Source organism: Piliocolobus tephrosceles, chromosome 19 (assembly GCF_002776525.5).
Source record: "Piliocolobus tephrosceles isolate RC106 chromosome 19, ASM277652v3, whole genome shotgun sequence".
In the NCBI taxonomy this organism is placed as follows: domain Eukaryota; kingdom Metazoa; phylum Chordata; class Mammalia; order Primates; family Cercopithecidae; genus Piliocolobus; species Piliocolobus tephrosceles.
In genome coordinates, this window is record NC_045452.1 from 63,295,237 (window position 1) to 63,316,043 (window position 20,807).

At 34.1% G+C, this 20,807-nt stretch overlaps 1 protein-coding gene across 5 annotated transcripts in view; it reads right to left on the reverse strand.

The window, feature by feature from the left end:
* Positions 1-20,807, reverse strand: part of USP25 (ubiquitin specific peptidase 25) — a 146,474-nt gene that overhangs the window by 67,401 nt on the left and 58,266 nt on the right. For 3 of the 5 annotated variants that reach the window (XM_023227482.3, XM_023227480.3, XM_023227484.3), the window contains exons 5-7: positions 17,906-18,068; positions 8,128-8,214; positions 1,317-1,454 (exon numbers count right to left, since the gene is read on the reverse strand). In XM_023227482.3, the coding sequence (XP_023083250.1) occupies positions 1,317-1,454; positions 8,128-8,214; positions 17,906-18,068 (388 nt within the window). The remainder of the gene's footprint in view (positions 1-1,316; positions 1,455-8,127; positions 8,215-17,905; positions 18,069-20,807) is intronic. The other 2 variants (XM_023227483.3, XM_023227481.3) reach the window with 2 other exon arrangements.

Consider the following 20,807-nt stretch of genomic DNA (forward strand, 5'->3'; position numbering starts at 1 on the left):
GAAAGAAAGAAAGAAAGAAAGAAAGAAAGAAAGAAAGAAAGAAAGAAGAAAGAGAAAGGAAGGAAGGAAGAAAGAAAGAGGAAGGAAGAAAGAAAGAGGAAGGAAGGAAGGAAGGAAGGAAGGAAGGAAGGAAGGAAGGAAGGGAGGGAGGGAGGGAGGGAGGGAAAGCCATCCAGAAGGAAAGGTAAGTGAGAGAACAGAAGTAATTTTTTAAAACATTTAATTGTATATTCAGAGTCACTGGAAAAGATGGTATGCATACTAAAAAAGAAAAAAAAAAAAAAAAAGTAAAACGCATTTAGAACGAGAAGGAATGTCAAATGCCCTAAAATGGTGGTTTGGGATCAACTGTAAAATTATTTTTCTTTCTTTTGATTTGTGTTAGTGTTATCATGACAGAGCGAGTAAGAAACAAAGCTGAGTAGATACTAAGCCTAAAAGGCACAGGAGCATTGTTAGAATGTTTTAAAAAATGAAACAACATATAAAAGAAACTCTGAGTGAGTGCCCTTTTTGTTCATTCACATTTGCCATAAAAGGTAAATTTAAAACAGAAAGAAAAAGCACAAGGAAAATGGTGACAGAATCTCCGACCCTCCTCTTCCAAAAGCCCTCTCCATACATCCAAAAAACAGAGACACATCCAAGTATGTACTTTAAAAAACAACACTGAAAGCTTAGTGGCTTTCTGAAGCTTCTGCCATTACGCTTGCTGCCATCTTTTTGAACACTTACTATTATTTGCCACTGTATTTGTTCCTCTGTTTTCCTTCTTTAATTTCTCTGATTTTTCCAATTATATGTGAAAATACTGGTTTGTTTATAGATATTTTGTAAGAAAATTACCAATATGCTTTTAAGGTAATAGTAAAAAATCTACCACAATACACTATATAAACAAGAAAAGACAAAAGCAACAATAACAAAGATAATGTATTTCAAAAACCATTTCTGGGTAATTATAGAAAAGTACTCCCTGCCAGCAAACACAGGAATATCAAAAGCATGTGTACTATAATGATCCTCTGTTATCATACATTTGTGAAGATGTTTAATTACATATTTGTAAATAATCTTAATTTTATCCATCGTTTTCATTTCAATCATAATATAAATTAAAACTTTATTTTAACACCTTCAAGATCACTTTTCTTTAAAAGTAAGTCTCCCAAATGTTTTAAATGGTTCCAGGTTATTTTTAATAAAGCAGAATCATGCATCTTAAAAAGTGTCATATTCTTGGGAAAGCTGCTTAATATTATTCGGATTAAATAAAATACAAATGGTTAATAAACAAGTAAGTGCAACAAAACTACCTGCTGTGAGTCATTTGATTTGAAAGCATCCTTAAGAATTTCAACCGCTCTTGATGGATCAACATACTTCCTTTTGGTACCAACAAGAAGTGCAAATAGATACCTCAGCTCACGCATAAAAGGCAAATTCCGATGTTCCTATTGAAGGAAAAAAAAACCTTAACTGAAGATTAAGAAAATTTTTACTAGTAAATAGATATTCATTTTAACAGTAACCAAAAATTAAACTAGCCAATATAGATTAGGGATGAATTAGCACTCTATCATACTTGAAGAAAGTAAAGTGTTGGTGCCATCTAAGAGACTCAAAGAAGTCAAGCACAAAAAAGGCAGAAGACCTAGGACAGGCTCACAATTTCAGATGAATGCCACATATTCACAGCAAATCATGTCATTACTCAGCCCAGAATATCTTCCTCATTCAAGACTGCTTATTATAATACTTCCCATTCAGCAAGGCCCAGCTGCTGCTGCTGAGAGCAATAACAACAGGCAACGTCCAATGAGTGTTCACTGCATGCCAGGCACTGTTCTAAGTGTTCTATCTCAATAAACCCATTTAAGCAAAAATCTCTACTCCTCCATGAAGTCTTTCCAGACTCCCCCAAGTCAACGATACCTTCAAATTCCACATCTACTGAAATGAATATCTTTCACTGAGCAACGAACCACTGACTGTCACTGTGGTGTGACAATCTTAATTATTAGACTAATATTAGAACCTCATCCAATTGTTAACATTAGAAATTTAATAATTATTTATTTATTTAATAAAAAGTACTTATAAATTATTTTATACTCATTTATTTTATATCTATTTTAAGTTACCCAACATTATATTTAATATAATTCAATCACAATATCTAAACTTATTTAATTATATCAATTTAATAATTAGACCAGATCCTAATAGGAGACTAATATATCACCCTCCTAATAGTCCTTTGAAATCTTACTTTTGTTTCTCAGTAAGACTATAAGATTCTCAAAGACAAGAATTTCTATATCTCTTCCACAACTTTTTACTATACAAAGTAAGCATTCAATTCTTAATGGTTCATTAAAGCAAAATCTCCAGAAAAAATTAAAACAACTCACATTACCAATCACTAACAATTTAATTTAAAACAAGGAAACTTTAAAAAATAATGCAATTCACAAAACTTAGTGAAATGTTTCATGGCAACAAACCAGGCAAGCCATTCTAATAATATTTAGTTCTTGTAATAACAATTCTAATGGATAAAATTTAGATATTAAATATGAAAATTTTCTTCCAAATTTACATAGTTGGCATTCTTAACATTGTAAAATTCTAGGGGTCTGGGATGGGGGTATATCTTTACATAGTTGCTACCCAGAATAATATAATCCACATAGAAAGAATTGCTTCTAGAATATATTCCAAAAAAGAGTCCTATAGGTAAGAGGGAATAAAACTGGTTCCAAATGTACCCTACAGAAATAGGTTTTAAAAGTATAAAAACTATGAGCTTTAATCCATAAAGTTACTTCCATGAGTACCCTTAATTTCCTGAGATCAGTTTCTTTATCACTGCTCCTAAGTCAATGCAGTTTTTTGAGACATTCCCAGTAACAAAGTCATAAGTAATAATTTTTTGGAAATTAGGGGAATTCTGCTGAGAAGCATATTTGAAAAGTAAATTGCTTCCTAGTTTCTACAAGATTTTACCATAAATGAGATTTTAGCTTTGGTCAAATCATTTTTCTTCATCTACAGAGATGATAATATGGTTTTTCTTCTTTAGTCTGTTGATATGGTGAATTATAGTGATTTATTTTTGAAAGCTAAACCAATTTTGTATTCCTGGATAAGCCCCACTTCTCTATGAGGTATTATCCTTTATATATAATTGCAGGATTTAAGTTCTCAAAAATTTGCTACAATTCTTTGCTTCCAAATTCATGAGAAACAATGGTGTGTGGTTTTCTTTTCTTGAAATGTATTTTCCTACTCTTCATTTCAGGGTAATGCTTAGCTCACAAAATGAGTTGGGAAGTTTTACTTTTTAAGTATTTGTACAAATGTATAGGGAATTGTTATCATTTGTTCTTTAAATGCTTAATATAATTTACAAGCAAAACATTTAGCTGTTGAATTTTTTGGTGGATGGGTTCCAGTTCCTTTAATATAATGTAGGGCTACCACAGGTTATCTATTTCATCAGTGAGCTTTGATAGCTTGTGACTTTCAAGTCACTTGTCTGTTGTTTACAATATTCCACTATTCTCCTTTTACTGTCTATAGAATATGTAGTGACGTTTCCCTTTTTTACTCCTTATATTTGTAATAGATGTCTTCCCTCTACTTTCTTGCTTAGTTTACCTAGAAGTTCATCAATTTCACCAATCTTATCAAGAAGCAGCTTTTGGTTCCATAACTTTCTGTATTGTTTTTCTGATATTTGGTTCATGGATTTCTGGTATTACCTTTATTATTTCCTTACTTCTGCTTTGAGATTAATGGTCCCTTTATTCACTAATGTCTTGATATGCAAGCTGCTATCATTAACGGAAAACCATTCTTCTTTTCTAATAAGATGTCTGGTAAGATGTCTCTTGTTGTGGGAAGTCAGGGACCCCGAACGGAGGGACCAGCTGAAGCCGTGGCAGAAGAACACAAATCGTGAAGATTTCATGGACATTAGTTCCCCAAATTAATACTTTTATAATTTCTTACACCTGTCTTTACTGCAGTCTCTGAACATAAACTGTGAAGATTTCATGGACACTTATCACTTCCCCAATCAATACCCTTGTGATTTCCTATGCCTGTCTTTACTTTAATCTCTTAATCCTGTCATCTTTGTAAGCTGACGATGATGTATGCCTCAGGACCCTGTGATGATTGTGTTAACTGCACAAATCGTTTGTAGAGCATGTGTGCTCGAACAATATGAAATCTGGGCACCTTGAAAATAGAACAGGATAACAGCAATCTTCAGGGAACAAGGGAGATAAGACTTTAGAGTCTGACTGCCGGTGAGCCAGACAGAACAGAGCCGTATTTCTCTTCTTTCAAAGGCAAATAGGAGAAATATCGCTGAGTTCTTTTTCTCAGCAAGGAACATCCCTGAGAAAGAGAATGAGCCCCTGAGGGTAGGCCTATGAATGGCCCCCATTGGGGCAGCGTCTTTTACAGTTGAAGCTGAAGGGATGAAATAAGCCCCGGCCTCCTGTAGTGCTCCTAGCCTTATTAGGACAGGGAAATTCCTGCCTAATAAATTTTGGTCAGATGTCTGCTCTCAAACCCTGTCTCCTGATAGGATGTTATCAATGACAATGTGTGCCCGAAACTTTATTAGCAATTTTAATTTCGCCCCATCCTGTGGTCCTGTGATCTCGCCCTGCCTCCACTTGCTTTGTGATATTCTATTACCCTGTGAAGAATGTGATCTCTGTGACCCACACCCTATTCATGTACTCCCTCCCCTTTTGAAAATCGCTAATAAAAACTTGCTGGTTTTACGGCTTGAGGAGCATCACGGAACCTGCCGACATGTGATGTCTCCCCCAGACACCCAGCTTTAAAATTTTTCTCTTTTGTACTCTTTCCCTTTATTTCTCAGACCAGTCAAGATGCTTAGGGAAATAGAAAAGAACCCACGTTAAATATCGGGGGTGGGGTTTCCCCCAATAGTCTCTAATAAGATATCTTCAACTAATCACTGTTTTAGCTTCATCCCTCAAATTTTGATATGTCATGTTTTAATTTTCATTCAGCTCAGAATATTCTGAAATTACTCATTTGATTTGTTCTTTGTCCCTTGGGATATTCAGAGGTGAACTACTTCATTTCCAACCATCTGGGAATTTTCTGTATATCCTTCTGTTGTTGACTTCTACCTTGATTTCTACCATTTTCGTCAGAAAAGGTATTCTGTATGATTTGAATTCTTTAAAATGTACTGAGACTTATAAACCCAGTTCCTGTCACTTCTTCATGACTAATGGCAGAAATCTCAGAATGCCTTTTTTACTCGTAAAATTCAAAATTCCTTCAAGTATTTAGTCCAGGAATATAGTATGGTACTCAACTAAACCCATTTCCTTCTGATGACATTCACTTTAAGTAGTGGAAAGTGAGAAATTTACTTATTTTGAAATATTTGTCTTAAATCAAGGCTTTAAATAATATAACCTTCCAATTAATAAGGCTTTAGCTATTTATATGATGATTCCCACTCAATACTATACATGTGCATCTTTGTTTTCTCAACATTTAATATGTTTTGCCATCAGTTTGAAACATTTTAAGCCAAATGTATATCTGTATGAGGGGAGGGGGGATGATTACATCAAGGATCTATTATTTTATTTCCAGAGACCTCACAATTCTCCTAGACACTGAAATTACAAACAGTTCAAATAAATATGAGTGTCTAAAATTAGTTTCAATTTCTACAAGCAATTGCCAAGTCTACTTAAAATACAAACTAATTTCAAATACTGTATCTTTCAAATCTCACCCAATATGTATGTAATATTCGTGGCAAATTCTGCCAGTAAAAAATATCCTGTTTAAAAGTGTATACAAATGGCATTTCTTTGATGTGATCAAAGTAATCCCAAATGTATTCTGCAATTTAACACAAAGTGTTCAAACTGAATGTAGCTGTAGACACGTCACCAGTTGGAGGTAAATTCATTATTAAATAAGTGACAAGTTACACTGATACCTTTTTTAAAAACCTGCTGTCACCATCTCAAATGAATATAGGACCATTCAGTGGCTGATAACTACCTATAAATCCCACATTTGCTTCAAAGATGTCAAGGTATAGTGTGAACTGTAGTCACTCTACCAAATTAAAGGAGAGTCACTTTTGTGGAATAATCTTATACAAAATTGCATATTCTACGTAATTGTCTCAGAATGGAAGTGAGAAATTATTTTATTTCCTTAAGCTAAAGGGACACCTGGAGAGGCTAACCCATTGCAAGAAACAAACTTGTCTAGAAAGGTGCTGAAGATTGGAATTACACATTTCTCTAGTATTCACAACTCCTTATGATATATAAGCATAAATATAACAACTGTTTTTAAAATAAGAATACAAACTAACATGGCCTCATTCAACTCTGTGAAGAACAAAAGAAAATAAAGCTCTGTAAAACATTAAAATCCAGGACCGTAAATGGTCAAGACATATATACATACATATATAGGTAACTAGAAATGATAATTCTAAAGAGTTTCACACAAATTATACATAGACTTTGAGATATGAGAAGAGAGAAGAACTGTGATGTTAACAAATTGCAATAACGGAGGCAATAGTTCAAAAAGTTCCATGTAAAAACCGTAACGATTGAACGGGTTTTCTTTAATTTTTCTGGAGACACGAGTTTGTTGAGCGATCCTGACTCCCTTTTGAAAATGGGTTGTTTATCAGCCTGACACTCGACAGCACAGAGATCATAACCTGAAAAGCTGGTTATAAATCAAGTTATCGTCCCACTAGCATGCATTATAAATGTTTTACGTGTTTACAGAAAAAGTGGTTTTAAAAATTAAACGCTAAAAGGAAGACATAATTTAATAATTCATCACTCCTACTAACAATAGGTCACAAAAAGTTCAGCAGTATACTGAAATCTAAAACTAACTTCCCTGTCTTGGCAACAAGTCCACTTTAGGACTGCATACTGTTTATGACAAGATCAACCACTAAAGTCCTACACGCAACTATATTATCTCCGTAAGTAATTTTTTCCATTAGGTATAAATTCTGTGTGCAAACTGGATCTTTTTAAAATAAGTCTTATTTTATTTATTTATTTATTTTGAGACAGAGTCTCACTCTGCCGCCCAGGCTGGAGTGCACTGGCACGATCTCGGCTCACTGCAAGCTCCGTCTCCCGGGCTCACGTCATTCTCCTGCCTCAGCCTCCCAAGTAGCTGGGACTACAGGCGCCCATCACCACGCCTGGCTAATTTTTTGTACTTTTAGTACAGATGGGGTTTCACCATGTTAGCCAGGATGATCTCGATCTCCTGACCTCGTGATCCGCTCGCCTCGGCCTCCCAAACTGCTGGGATTACAGGTGTGAGCCACCACGCCTAGCCCTAAATAAGTCTTATTTTTTAAAAACTTTATTTTATTGTTTAATTGACAATAGCTGACACCTAGTTCTTACTATGTACCAAGCACTTTTAAGCCTCTTACATGTTTTACCTCATTTAATGCTCACAGCAACTCTATGAAATAATTACTATTATTATTTATGCTTTACAGATAGGAAATGGAACAGAGAGAAATCAAGTAACTAGCTCTAGGTCCATAGCTAGAACCCAGGCAATCTGGCCCTGGTGTGTGTGTTCTTTGTTCACTTTATATTACCTATCTACGATAGTCACTTCCAAAATGAAAGATACAGATTTGTACTGCAAAGACATGAATGCAAAACTCATTTTTTAAAGGGCTCCACAAGACAATCAACTGAAAAGAAGTTTCTATTTCCACAAAATTTTTCAGGAGACAATTGAGGAAAGACCTTAAATTGTAAACTATAGCCTATAAAGCTTACTGAAATGTGACAGTCCCCCCAAAAAAATTACTAAAGTGACACCAAAAATTGGCATATTACCATGACAGGTAAAGAAAAAAAGTCATATTTATAATATATTAACAAAGGATAAGAAGTTGCTGTGGTAACTGAGATTAATGAATTGATATTCAAATTGACAGTTTCCGATTTGATGAGCCAAGTAAATGCCCAAAAATCAATCACATATAAGAGAACATATAGACTATACTGTTAAAAAAAAAAATCTTTTACATTTTACCTTTTGGTTTCGGGGTAAATCTTGAGCATTTGATGGAGGCTTGTAATTCAGAACTAATCTTCTAAATTCCAAAAGATTAAATAATGACTGAAAAAGAATAACAATTGAAGATAACCTGAGAGAAAATTCCATTAGCAGAATGTAAAAATAACTAGTTTAGAGATTTATTTTTGACAACTGTGTACTACTTATACTCAGAATCATTGCAACTGGCACAAGGAGGACACATTTCTGAGAAAAAGTCAAATTTCTTATATTTGACATACTATTCTTGATACTTGATAGTGCACAAGATTATATTTGGACAACTTTTTAAAAATACTACTCATTATTAATAGCTCTCTTTATACGCACTTAAGCAGTTTCCTCAAAAGAAAGAGTATGCAAATGTCAAGTCCAAAATTTTTTAGATGTGCTATGTTTACCATGAATTATCTAGATGTATCATTAATTCTAGAAAAATGTAGTACAAATAAATTTATTCACCAGATCCTAGGTGATAGAGACACAAAGAAATTACACATTATCTCAATGTTCAAGGAAATACACAATTTAGAAAGGAGACAGACGTATAATAGAAATATCATGACTTCAAGATGCAGTGATAATAATTACACAAGAATATAATGGAGCATATGATGGATGCTCATAGAAAGGCTTCCTGGAGTATCTTTTTTAAACTGTAGTTTGCAACCATTTACTATCATCATGCTGAACATTTGTTTAAAATGTGATAAAATACAATGGAAAAAATCACAATGTATCATACTGAGTAAATTCATCAGAGTATTTTCTTGCAAAACTTTCATTGTAGATATTTTACAAACTTATGTATGTGTAAAATGTTTTATAAAATACAGTATATTCCTTTCTTGGGTCACAGTTTATAAAGTTTGGAAATTACTATATAGGAAGTGATAATGTATTAAATCTTAAAAAACGTGAGTCAGTCAACTCGACAGAAGATAAAGGTGGCACCACAAATCAATGAGAAAATAAGGTTTTGATCAACAGTTGGGTACTGAGAAAACTACATATAAAGAAATAGAGCCAGATTACATAGATGAATTAACAACCTAAATAGGAAAGGTAAAACCATAAAGCTGGTGACAGAAATTGTAAAAAAAAATTTTATCTTGTGATCTAGAAAGATAAAACAATATAAGCACATAAATCATTTATTCATTCAGTTAACAAATATTTACAGAACATCTACTATATGCCAGACACTAAGAAGGTAGTCTCTGCCATTGTAGGGATTACAGTCTTGTGACTGCTGATTAAAACAACAACAGTAGAGGTAATAAACCAGAAGGGATATTAATACATTAACAGTTGGCCAAGATCAGAACCTTGGGGAGAAAGCACCATTTAAAAGTCACAAGAAAAAAAAAAATGTTGAGAAAGAGAAAGGTATACTAAGGGAAATCACAGAAGAAAAAGGAGTGGAAAAAACAAAGGCTTTCAAACATACTTGTGGATCTGAATAAATTGCGGAGCTTTAAAAAATAACAATGTCAGGGGACTCTTAATAAAGATACAAAGTTCCACAAAAGATTCTGCTGTACATCAAAAAATAGCTGGCACATTTCAAGGAGGACAAGATTAGCAATATCATGAAAGGTTGCCACATTCTTCCAATAAATTAAGGACAGGGAAATAACCTTTGGATTTGGCAACTGGAAAGTCACGTTTTCAGTTGAGTGGTAGAGGAAGAACAGAGGCATTAAATAATTGGAAAAAGGGGTATAGAGTAGCACCCTCTTATCCAAAAGGGATACATTCCAAAACCTCCTCTGAATACCTGAAACTGCAGATACTACTGAACCCCATATATATTATGATTTTTTTCCTTGCATACCTATGATAGTTTAATTTATAAATTGGGCACAGTATGAGATTAACAACAATAACTAATAATAAAATAGATCAATTGTAAAAAACATACTGTAACAAAAGTTATATGAATGTGGTCTCCCTCTCCTTCTCTCTCTCAGTACTGTAATATTTTCAGCCACAATTAACATCAGGTAACTGAAACAGCAGAAAGTGAAACCAAAGATAAGGGGAGTACTTTAAGTAGGGGAGACAAACCATGGACTATTCTTTTGAGGAATTTAAAGAGGAAAGAGAATGCTAGCAGGTTAGAAGAATCTCAATCCCACTTCTATTCTCTGAGCTCCCACTGTAGACAGAGTATTTTCCTTGTTCCTGGACACTTAGAACTTCCTTTCCTGTGGGTGGTGAAGAATTATTTCAGCCTCTGTTGACTGAAATGTTTTTCTTCATTTTAAAAGACTTCTGCTAGGTATAAAATTCAAGATGGCCAGTTATATATTTCCAGCACTTTAAACACATTATTTCTGCTGATGTGCGACTTGATGTTTAAAGGTATCAAAGTCAGCTATTAGTCTTGTTTTTGCTCCTTTATGTGTGTATCTTTCTCCCCCTTGCAACTTTTAGAATTTCTGGCTATAGTTATTTTTTTGTTTTATTATGATGTACTCTGGTGCAGTATTGTTTATGTTTATACTATTTGATTCATATTGCTTCCTGAATCTATGACTTGATCTCTCTCAAGTTTGGAATATTGTGAATCATCTCTTCAAATATGCTTTTGCCCTACTTCCTTTTACTCTCCTCTGGAACTACAAATACAGTTAGTACCACTCACCATATCCAAAGTAACTCTTTGATGCTCCCATCTTTATGTCATAGCTTTAGTCTGAAAAATACTCTGCAGATTAATTTACCAGTTGGCTAATTATCCCTTCAGTTGTGTCTAGTAACACTGCTAAATTTATCCACTGACTTCTTAGTTTCATTTATATTTTTCCATTCTGAAATTTCCATTTTGTTCTTTATAGTTTTTAGTTTTCTTCAGACTCTCAATCTTGCTTTTAATTCCTTGAACATATTAATTATTATTATGGCAGACAAATATTCCGATTTTCCTGTGCTGTTTTCTATTGTCCATTTTTTTTGTGTTAGTTTGACACACATCTTATTTTCTGGTATGACTGACCTGAGTACTAGACATTGTGTATGAAAAATGAAGGAAAGGTTCCAGATAATATTATCTTCTAAGAGAAAATTTACATTTGCTTTGGCAGGCAGGTAGACTAGAGTCACTTCCAGTCTCAGGTCGCCTTAATCCAATACATTCTGAGATAATTCAGAAACTAGGAAGCCTGTCTTAACTTTCAGTTATCAGTTAATGCTACATTCTAACCATTTAGAAATCCAACTCAAAGTCTAAGATGTTTTACTAGGGCTCAAACTTTGTGCAAAAATTTTCCTCAGCCACTCAACAGTCAGTTCTGGAGATGCCTAAAAGACAAAATCCATCAAAAATAACAAGCTCATTCTCTGACTATCTTTCTTTACTCAAAATTCCTCACTGCTTTAGGACTCCGGGATGCCCTCAACAAGTTGGTTTTATTTCTGTTTTTGAATCCAGCAAAACATCACGAGGCAGATGGTCTAAAACAACTTCATCTGCCATTACCCAGTGAAACTCATCACCATTGATCATCACAACAAATCATAAAAATTAAGTTTTTCAAGTCCCAAATACCCTATATCCTTCACCAAAGTCACATGAGTACTGTCAAATGTATTCCTTCAAAAGAGGTAAGAAAGGCTAACTTTTACTGCCTAAAGAGTGTTTTTGATTAATGCACCTGAAAATCAGCATCCTTTCATTCAGTCCAAAGCTAATATGTGAATTTTGAAAAGCACTTTCGAAAATGAAGTTTGGTTAGCTTCTTGCTAATAACAAAGACCTAATGGGGGATAAGAGCTGAAATACTTTGTGAAAAAGAAAAACAGTGATGACAACAGTGCAGAGGAAACGAAACATAAAGTGCCTACAATGGAGAGTACCAAGAAGCATGATAAATTCTCCTTGGAGGATTAAAAAAAAAAATTAGAATGGTATCACATAAGTTTCATGGTGAGGCAGGGAATGAAAAACAGATGGCATCATTGAAACTAAACGTCTATGTACAGAACAATTATATCCCCATGTCCTTTCCAGACCCAGCACATTCAGACAATTGCCTCCTCTCTGTGGGGGTACAGGAAATTTAGTCTACTGAGATCTTCAATGACTTCAGTCAAACTGTATGTCACGGTAGAAAGGAGAGATAAGATTCAGAGCTATGAATAGCAAGATTAAGTAAAAAACATGTAAACTGATACCCACATCAACCAATCCCATTTCTCTAGACTTACTTTTAGAAAGTGAGTGATCATGCTTAAACCAAAAAAAAATCAGAATCCACCCCAAATCTGAAATAGAGAAATGTTCTGTGGGACAGAACTCCAAAAACAAAAAAAAAATGAAGCTAATATGTGTGGTCATACACAATATATTTTTAAGACCATAACAAAGATGTTGAAGCATTTAGAAAATATTAAAGTATACAGAAAATAGGGGGAAAAAGGTAGCAATTAACAACACCAGGATAACAAAGTACTATAGACAGGAGGGCCTAGTGAATCACTGTAATATTTATAAAATTATAAAAAATGTAAATACTGACTACCTACTATTTGTAATTTGTATTATAACTATGTTGAGAGATGAAAGGGCAATTCTAGGCAGGTGAACCAAAAGAGCGAACCCCTATCTCAGTGGGAAGGCATGCCATTTAGAAAAATGAAGATGGAGAAGAAATGGACTAGATATAGGTGTCTTTCAAGGGGCAGGACTAGGAAGCAGACAGGTTTAAGCATTTTAGTGCCATATGATTTTTTCTTTGATGAAAATTAAAGAGATAAAAGCAAGGAGTATGAATATGCATTTTAAATTATATCGTTTTGACAATATGCATCATTTTAAAAAATATCCTCACTTAATATTTTAGATACTTCATAATGCTCCCTTTTGGTTCATTCATCCATTCATGTAATAATTACTAGATGGACTATTCCAATATGCCAGACACTGTATTATATATACTAATATAGAGTAACCTAAATGTGCTCCCTGCCCACAGGGTGGGCGTATTTTAGTAAAATTTATAAAATACAGGGTGCCTGTATTTTAGTCAGCCTGCGGTTACATGATTTATGAGCAAGGTAACCACATACTTTACCATCATACACAGCAAGGCTTTAGGACTAAGTGACAGGTGTCAACAGATCTACAAGAGGAGTAAAATGGACTACGACAAGCAAACTGAGAAGTATAAGCACCTTACTTCTCGGCATCACAGAAGCATCCACATGGAAAGGTGCTAAGGGGCTAAGGGTCATCATGAGCACCCACAACACTTCAACAAGATGTCCTGGAGCTACAGAGGAGAACGTACACCTCCAAATAGCTAACTCATTCACCGACACCCTAGTGGGGAAAGCTGCAATCAGTACTTTCTACATAAAAGTACCAAGTGAACAGAACAAAAATAATCCTGACTAGCTGTGGGGTTGATGCCCAACCTAAAGACAGGCTAATGTTGCCAGCAACCAAAAGATTATTTAAGCCATTACCTGTATAATCTTCTCTTTGTTTATATTCCCTTTCTTACATTCTGTTCCCCGTTTCTACCAAAATATTGGTCTCAGTATCTAAAATAATAAGTATGCAAAGCTATCTATACCTGTTGTAGCCTACCCCAGCTATATACTTTGAAGCTAAAGGGTGATATTACTAGTAAACTTCCATAACTGGTCAATATATTTACAAGAAAAAGAATTCCCAGTTGTTTCATATTAGTCCAACCAACTAAGTAAATTGCATCCCTGAGAAAATTCTGTAATCAAAACTTTACAGTACATTTACATCACAATTTGAGTAAGTTCCAACTCACTCACTCTGGAAAACAACCAAACCTCCAACACTAAGGTAGATTTTTGGCCCCACTTTTCATTCATAAGTAAAAAGTCCATTTATGGTGGTCAAGTATTATATCTCAGTTTATATTTTAGAGTTAAGCAATAATGGTAGAAAAATTTTGAGAAGACTCTACTAAAGATAAAAATTAAAAGCTACTTAAAATAGTTTGATAGACTTTAAAATTACCATAAAAAATAAAACTTTAGGTCATCTCTAGCCAAATTTTTCTGCCCCGGCCCCCCTAACATTTTCTACAGTTTGATGCTTAATGTTTTTTACCCCCTGAAAAGTCATTATCTTATTAGGCCATTATAACCTGAATTTTGAAGCTTATAGGTTACTTCTCCTAGATGTTTAGATTTCACCAAAAGAAAAATAAATAAATCAAGCCCTCTTATATTTGCCTATGTTAGGGATTAAGGAGCCACTAACCTTAGATCAAATTTTAAAACTAGTATAATTACTAGTTTTTAAATAAGCTAGATATTTTATTAAAAGATAATTTTTTTTCTAGCCCATTCCCTCCTTCTGAAAAAAAAAAAAAAAAAAAAAAAACTAAGCTAAAAAGAAAAGCTAAGATTAGCAAACTTAGGGTAGAAATAGATTGTGACTGTATCAAGATTAAACTGAGCTGCTGAAAGTTGTTTATTCTACTAAAACAAAAGGTCATTATCCCTATATCAGCATTTATCATTTCAAACAGAACTTCCCTACAAATACAGGATGGAGAAATAAAAAGCAACTATTCTAACAATATTATTTACAAATACTTTATTTCTTCTTACACTTTTCTAAGGAAAGCTTCTCATCAATGATCCTCATGTATCTATCACAATCGTGCTGAGACAGCATCTACCTGACCAAATACAGGCAGCAAAACATGTTCATGAACACTCAGTTCACAGCCTTACAACTACACTTAATATTTTAAAATTATGTCTAAATTATAACATGTACAAACCTTCTTAATAAATAGTGCAAGTAAAGTGAGATGGCCTATTAAGATGATCTAAGAAATTCTAAGGTATCAACATTTTAGATATTTTTGGCATGTAAGTAAACAAATAATGTATAATCAAGGCTAGAAGCAAAGATACTACTATAGATTTATGTTAACCCAGGTATTCTTTAGCATCTTAATGTCCTGGAAAAACCAACAGCATAGCATATTACTTATTAGGATGCACCACAGCATATTAAAAAGTGAGGTAATCCAGAAAAACAAAGGAAATCAAATTATGCAGTATTACGCACCAGAAGCAAAAAGGGAGAAAAATGTGAAAACTATAGCACTGAAGTATATAAAAAAAGTTAAAATTACAGGTTAGCAAAAACAGTTAACTTGTAGAAAATGAACCACATAACCTGTTAGTTGCCTTAATACCATACGAAAGTTTAAGCTGTCATACACACAGGTTTGGAAAGTTACAAAATGAGATATTTTGAACTTAAAAAATAGCATGCATGTACAGTGACGTAAAAAGCATTCATCAGGAACATGAAATAAAAAGCTGTAATTCAACTGCCTTACCAATAAAAAACACAAAATATTAGTTAACTTTCCTAAGGAGTAATAAAAATTAAGGACATATTATTCATAAATTGTTTCAAAGTTTTACAATCTGATGGATAACATTATCAGTGTCAACTGAGAATGATAAAGAATTCTGAAAACAGTCATTAACACGTAAAGGAAACTGTTCCAAATTGAGAAGACAATGGATATCTGCACATACATATGTCTCTTATTTTAGAATAAGCAGATCAAGAAACATATCATTAAGGGATTTCTTACTAAAAAAAGATAATGTGTTATTCTTAATTTACCAATATTTAGTCATCACATCATTTCATATGCAACCAGAGAATTATTTGCAAATCTATACCAACCTCAAACAAAATGCTTCCTTTTTTTTATTATTATTATACTTTAAGTTCTACGGTACATGTGCATAACGTGCAGGTTTGTTACATATCTATACTTGTGCCATGTTGGTGTGCTGCACCCATCAACTCGTCAGCACCCATCAATTCGTCATTTATATCAGGTATAACTCCTAATGCAATCCCTCCCTCCTCCCCCCTCCCCATGATAGGCCCCGGTGTGTGATGTTCCCCTTCCCGAGTCCAAGTGATCTCATTGTTCAGTTCCCACCTATGAGTGAGAACATGCGGTGTTTGGTTTTCTGTTCTTGTGATAGTTTGCTAAGAATGATGGTTTCCAGCTGCATCCATGTCCCTACAAAAGGATGCAAACTCATCCTTTTTTATGGCTGCATAGTATTCCATGGTGTATATGTGCCACATTTTCTTAATCCAGTCTGTCACTGATGGACATTTGGGTTGATTCCAAGTCTTTGCTATTGTGAATAGCGCCGCAATAAACATACATGTGCATGTGTCTTTATAGCAGCATGATTTATAATCCTTTGGGTATATACCCAGTAGTGGGATGGCTGGGTCATATGGTACATCTAGTTCTAGATCCTTGAGGAATTGCCATACTCTTTTCCATAATGGTTGAACTAGTTTACAATCCCACCAACAGTGTAAAAGTGTTCCTATTTCTCCACATCCTCTCCAGCACCTGTTGTTTCCTGACTTTTTAATGATTGCCATTCTAACTGGTGTGAGATGGTATCTCATTGTGGTTTTGATTTGCATTTCTCTGATGGCCAGTGATGATGAGCATTTTTTCATGTGTCTGTTGGCTGTATGAATGTCTTCTTTTGAGAAATGTCTGTTCATATCCTTTGCCCACTTTTTGATGGGGTTGTTTGTTTTTTTCTTGTAAATTTGTTTGAGTTCTTTGTAGGTTCTGGATATCAGCCCAAGGTTATTTATAGATTCAATGCCATCCCCATCAAGCTACCAATGAGTTTCTTCACAGAATTGGAAAAAACTGCTTTAAAGTTCATATGGAACCAAAAAAGAGCCCGCATTGCCAAGACAATCCTAAGTCAAAAGAACAAAGCTGGAGGCATCACGCTACCTGACTTCAAACTACACTACAAGGCTACAGTAACCAAAACAGCATGGTACTGGTACCAAAACAGAGATATAGACCTATGGAACAGAACAGAGTCCTCAGAAATAATACCACACAACTACAGCCATCTGATCTTTGACAAACCTGAGAGAAACAAGAAATGGGGAAAGGATTCCCTATTTAATAAATGGTGCTGGGAAAACTGGCTAGCCATAAGTAGAAAGCTGAAACTGCATCCTTTCCTTACTCCTTATACGAAAATTAATTCAAGATGGATTAGAGACTTAAATGTTAGACCTAATACCATAAAAACCCTAGAAGAAAACCTAGGTAGTACATTCAGGACATAGGCATGGGCAAGGACTTCATGTCTAAAACACCAAAAGCAACGGCAACAAAAGCCAAAACTGACCAATGGGATCTCATTAAACTAAAGAGCTTCTGCACAGCAAAAGAAACTACCATGAGAGTGAACAAGCAACCTACAGAATGGGAGAAAATTTTTGCAATCTACCCATCTGACAAATGCCTCTTCTTATTAAAAATATTAAGTGTCTATAATTCTATAAACAACATTGTCTAGTATATACAAATAAATCTGATCTGACCCACAAAAAGCCAGCTCTGGTTTCAAACTTGGTTACAATGCTTCCATAAATTTGCAGGGAAATATATACTAAATTATTTCCACCCCAACAATTCCTAAAAGCAGAAAGAAAGGATAAATTGATTCCAAATAAGTGAAAGGTGTAAGTAGTGATCTACAGTTAAACACATACTAGAAATCAAAAAGAAAGAGGGATGGGAGGATATGGCAATCCCCAAGCTAGTTTATTAGACTAAAGAGTATATTAAAAACTTTAAAGTACACAACTTAAACATAACCAACTCACTTTCCATAGCTATCATACACATCAAATAAGAACTGAACAAAGAAAGATCCTTACCTGAATAACAGCACTAAACCAACAAGTATTGCCAACATTCTTTAGCCCAACGGGAGCTTTGTCCTGTCTTTTTCTATCATAAGGGTTTCGAGAATCCCTCCAAACTTCTGTAGGTGTCCTCTTCAAACATGCTTTATTCTCTGCTATGCTGGCTTCAAGAACTCTTAAGCAATGGTGGAAAAAAATGCAGCATTATATAATGGTATATCCCAGCCATACCACACATTTTAAAAGCACTTTCATTACATAAGATTTGAATAATGTATTTGAAGAAATAATATTTAATACTAACTTTACTCAAATAGAGGTTTTAGCAGTGTCAATGCTAATACATAGAGAGGTGTAGCCTTTCTTCCTAAGAAAAATGAAATTTCAAACATAAAATGGTAGTGTTATATAACAGTACAGTAAATCACATTTCAACAAGTCAGGTATTTAGTACCAGGAATATATAGCACCTAGATGGATTTTCTGAGAAATAACGATTAAAGCACGTATCCACAATGTAATATAATGACTTCTTATAACAATTACTCTGAATCAAGAAAACACTGAAAACTGAACAAGTTGCACTTTTACCACCGACCACTTAGTTCTTCTACAAAAAAAAAAGTTAACTGAGTTAAACTTTATGATTCCTTTCAATTCTTGAGATCTATGTCCCTATGACAGCCAAGTAAAACCTATAGTTCACTGCCTTGCCCAAAAGTTTGCCTTTGGGAAAAACTAATGAAATATTTATTAGAATAATAAAAGATAGTTAACCTTTCCAAAATAAACTCACCTACAAATATCTTAAGCATATCTAAACCTGCGAAAGTAATGCTACTTTGCTTAATGATGTTTCTTGCTCCTGAGCACGCAACAACGCAACTATAATCGTAACCGGAAAACCCTGGTTCCCACATAGGATCTAACCAAGCACTCTGCCTGCTCAAGAAATGTGTTACTTGCTACTTGGCTTCAGCCAAAAAAAAAAAGAAGAAAAAAAAAGTTACTTACTATTCCAAATCACCATAAACATCATTCAGGTATTCGAACCACTTTGTGTTAATTACCAGAACCTCAATTTTTTGGTTTATCAAGAAAATCTCATTCATTCTACACCATTTTTATCCTAAAGATTTTATCCTATCAGATTAATGTCAAAATAATATTATTTTATCCTTAACATCAATACTTACCACAAGACATTAGATACAATGAAATCTAAAATATCACTAAAATATCCCATGTGAATACAAAAGTCAGTCTTTGGGAATCAATAAAACGTACATTTTTTTAAAAACTGGTAACAACATGATATGTGAAAATGTAAACTCATGTAGTTAAAAGTAAACAGGTCACACTTCTGTCACATTTAAGAGTGACCCAACTGGGCAGCACTACTCTCTGCCCAAAAATCAACTCCCACAGGCAACGCCAGACTCAGCTTTTTTCACTAAAAGACGCCAGAAGTTCTTGAAAGACATTTACTTAGATGAATTGGGGCAGAGGAAAACCAAGGAACATCTACAACATTCTACGGTTACCAGGAAACAAGTTTTCAAGAATACAAGGGAGAGATAAAAAGAGAGTCAACTTGACTCTCCTACTGGAGACCTAGGAGGTCCTAAAGACCTTCTAATAGTTATTGCAGTTCGGCAGAATAATAATAACCAGAACAAACTGAATTTGTACAAGACTAGTTTATGCTCAAAAAAGAAAGGTTAATGTACAGTATATAAAAAGTAACTGTAATACAAAAGACTGTGGTATATAGAGGGCATATTTAACTTTTTATTGACTTTTATAAATGGCAGTATTCTCATTTGGAAATTTTGTTCCTTTTGTAATATATATGTATATTTAGAAATTTAGATACAGCCAACTTATTTTTATCTTGGTAGTTAGAGATAAACTAAAACATGGAGTAAGTTCTGGAAAAGGGAGATAAAAACAATACCATAAAACAAGTAGTACCAGTGATCCTATGTAAGAGATAGAAGAGGTACCCAGCAATTGACTAGTACCAGTGCAGATAGACAACAATTACGTAAAAAGAGGATTCCACAGCATAGTCTAAAATATAAACTGCTCAAAAGTCTAAAAGAACCAGACATAATCCTGAATCTATAGCATAGGAACATCTGTCATTATATTTAACTACTAATTATACCAAGAAACAAATCCTTCTTAATAATGTCAACAGAGCAGATATAAGCAGGAAATGGTTCATATATACATTAGTTACAGAAAACTTGAGGACATCTGACTTCTGCACAATACACCCTAAGTATATTTTTCATATTCCAGATCTGGGTCTACGATTACTAAACCCCAGGAAGGTCTTCTGAAATGTTTTAAATATAGTCAATTCCTTTATGCCCCTCTTCTGCTCTCCCAAAAAATATACACCACTTGATTTGTATGTTTACATATAAAATATTTAATGAAACGTCACATTGATATATTGAGATAATGTAAGCTTTTTAGTTCCTTTGCCTTCTCTCTCCCCACACAGAACTTGCAAGAATGTGTAGCCTCAAATGTACTTCTAGGAGCAAGTAACGCCTGAACCATTTGTCACACCATTCCAAAAAGGAAGCTAGAAGGGCAAGAAAGTTAAGGATATGAACCAAGACAACATCTTCCCAGCACTCCTATACAACTTTCTTTACAGAGGTCAAATGAGGTACAAAGTGTAACAACTTTGATTAAAGTTCAAAAGATGCATGTAATTGCTCATTGCTCCTCAAAGTCACCTACGATCTAAAAATAATAACCATTCCCTAAGTAGCTCAATTCAGTCATATGGCAGATATCATCATTCACTGTAACAAAAGTACAGGTTTTCAAGAAATAGGTTTATCATAATACACCTTAACCAAACCACATGGTAGAATTATGGTGCAAAAGAAAA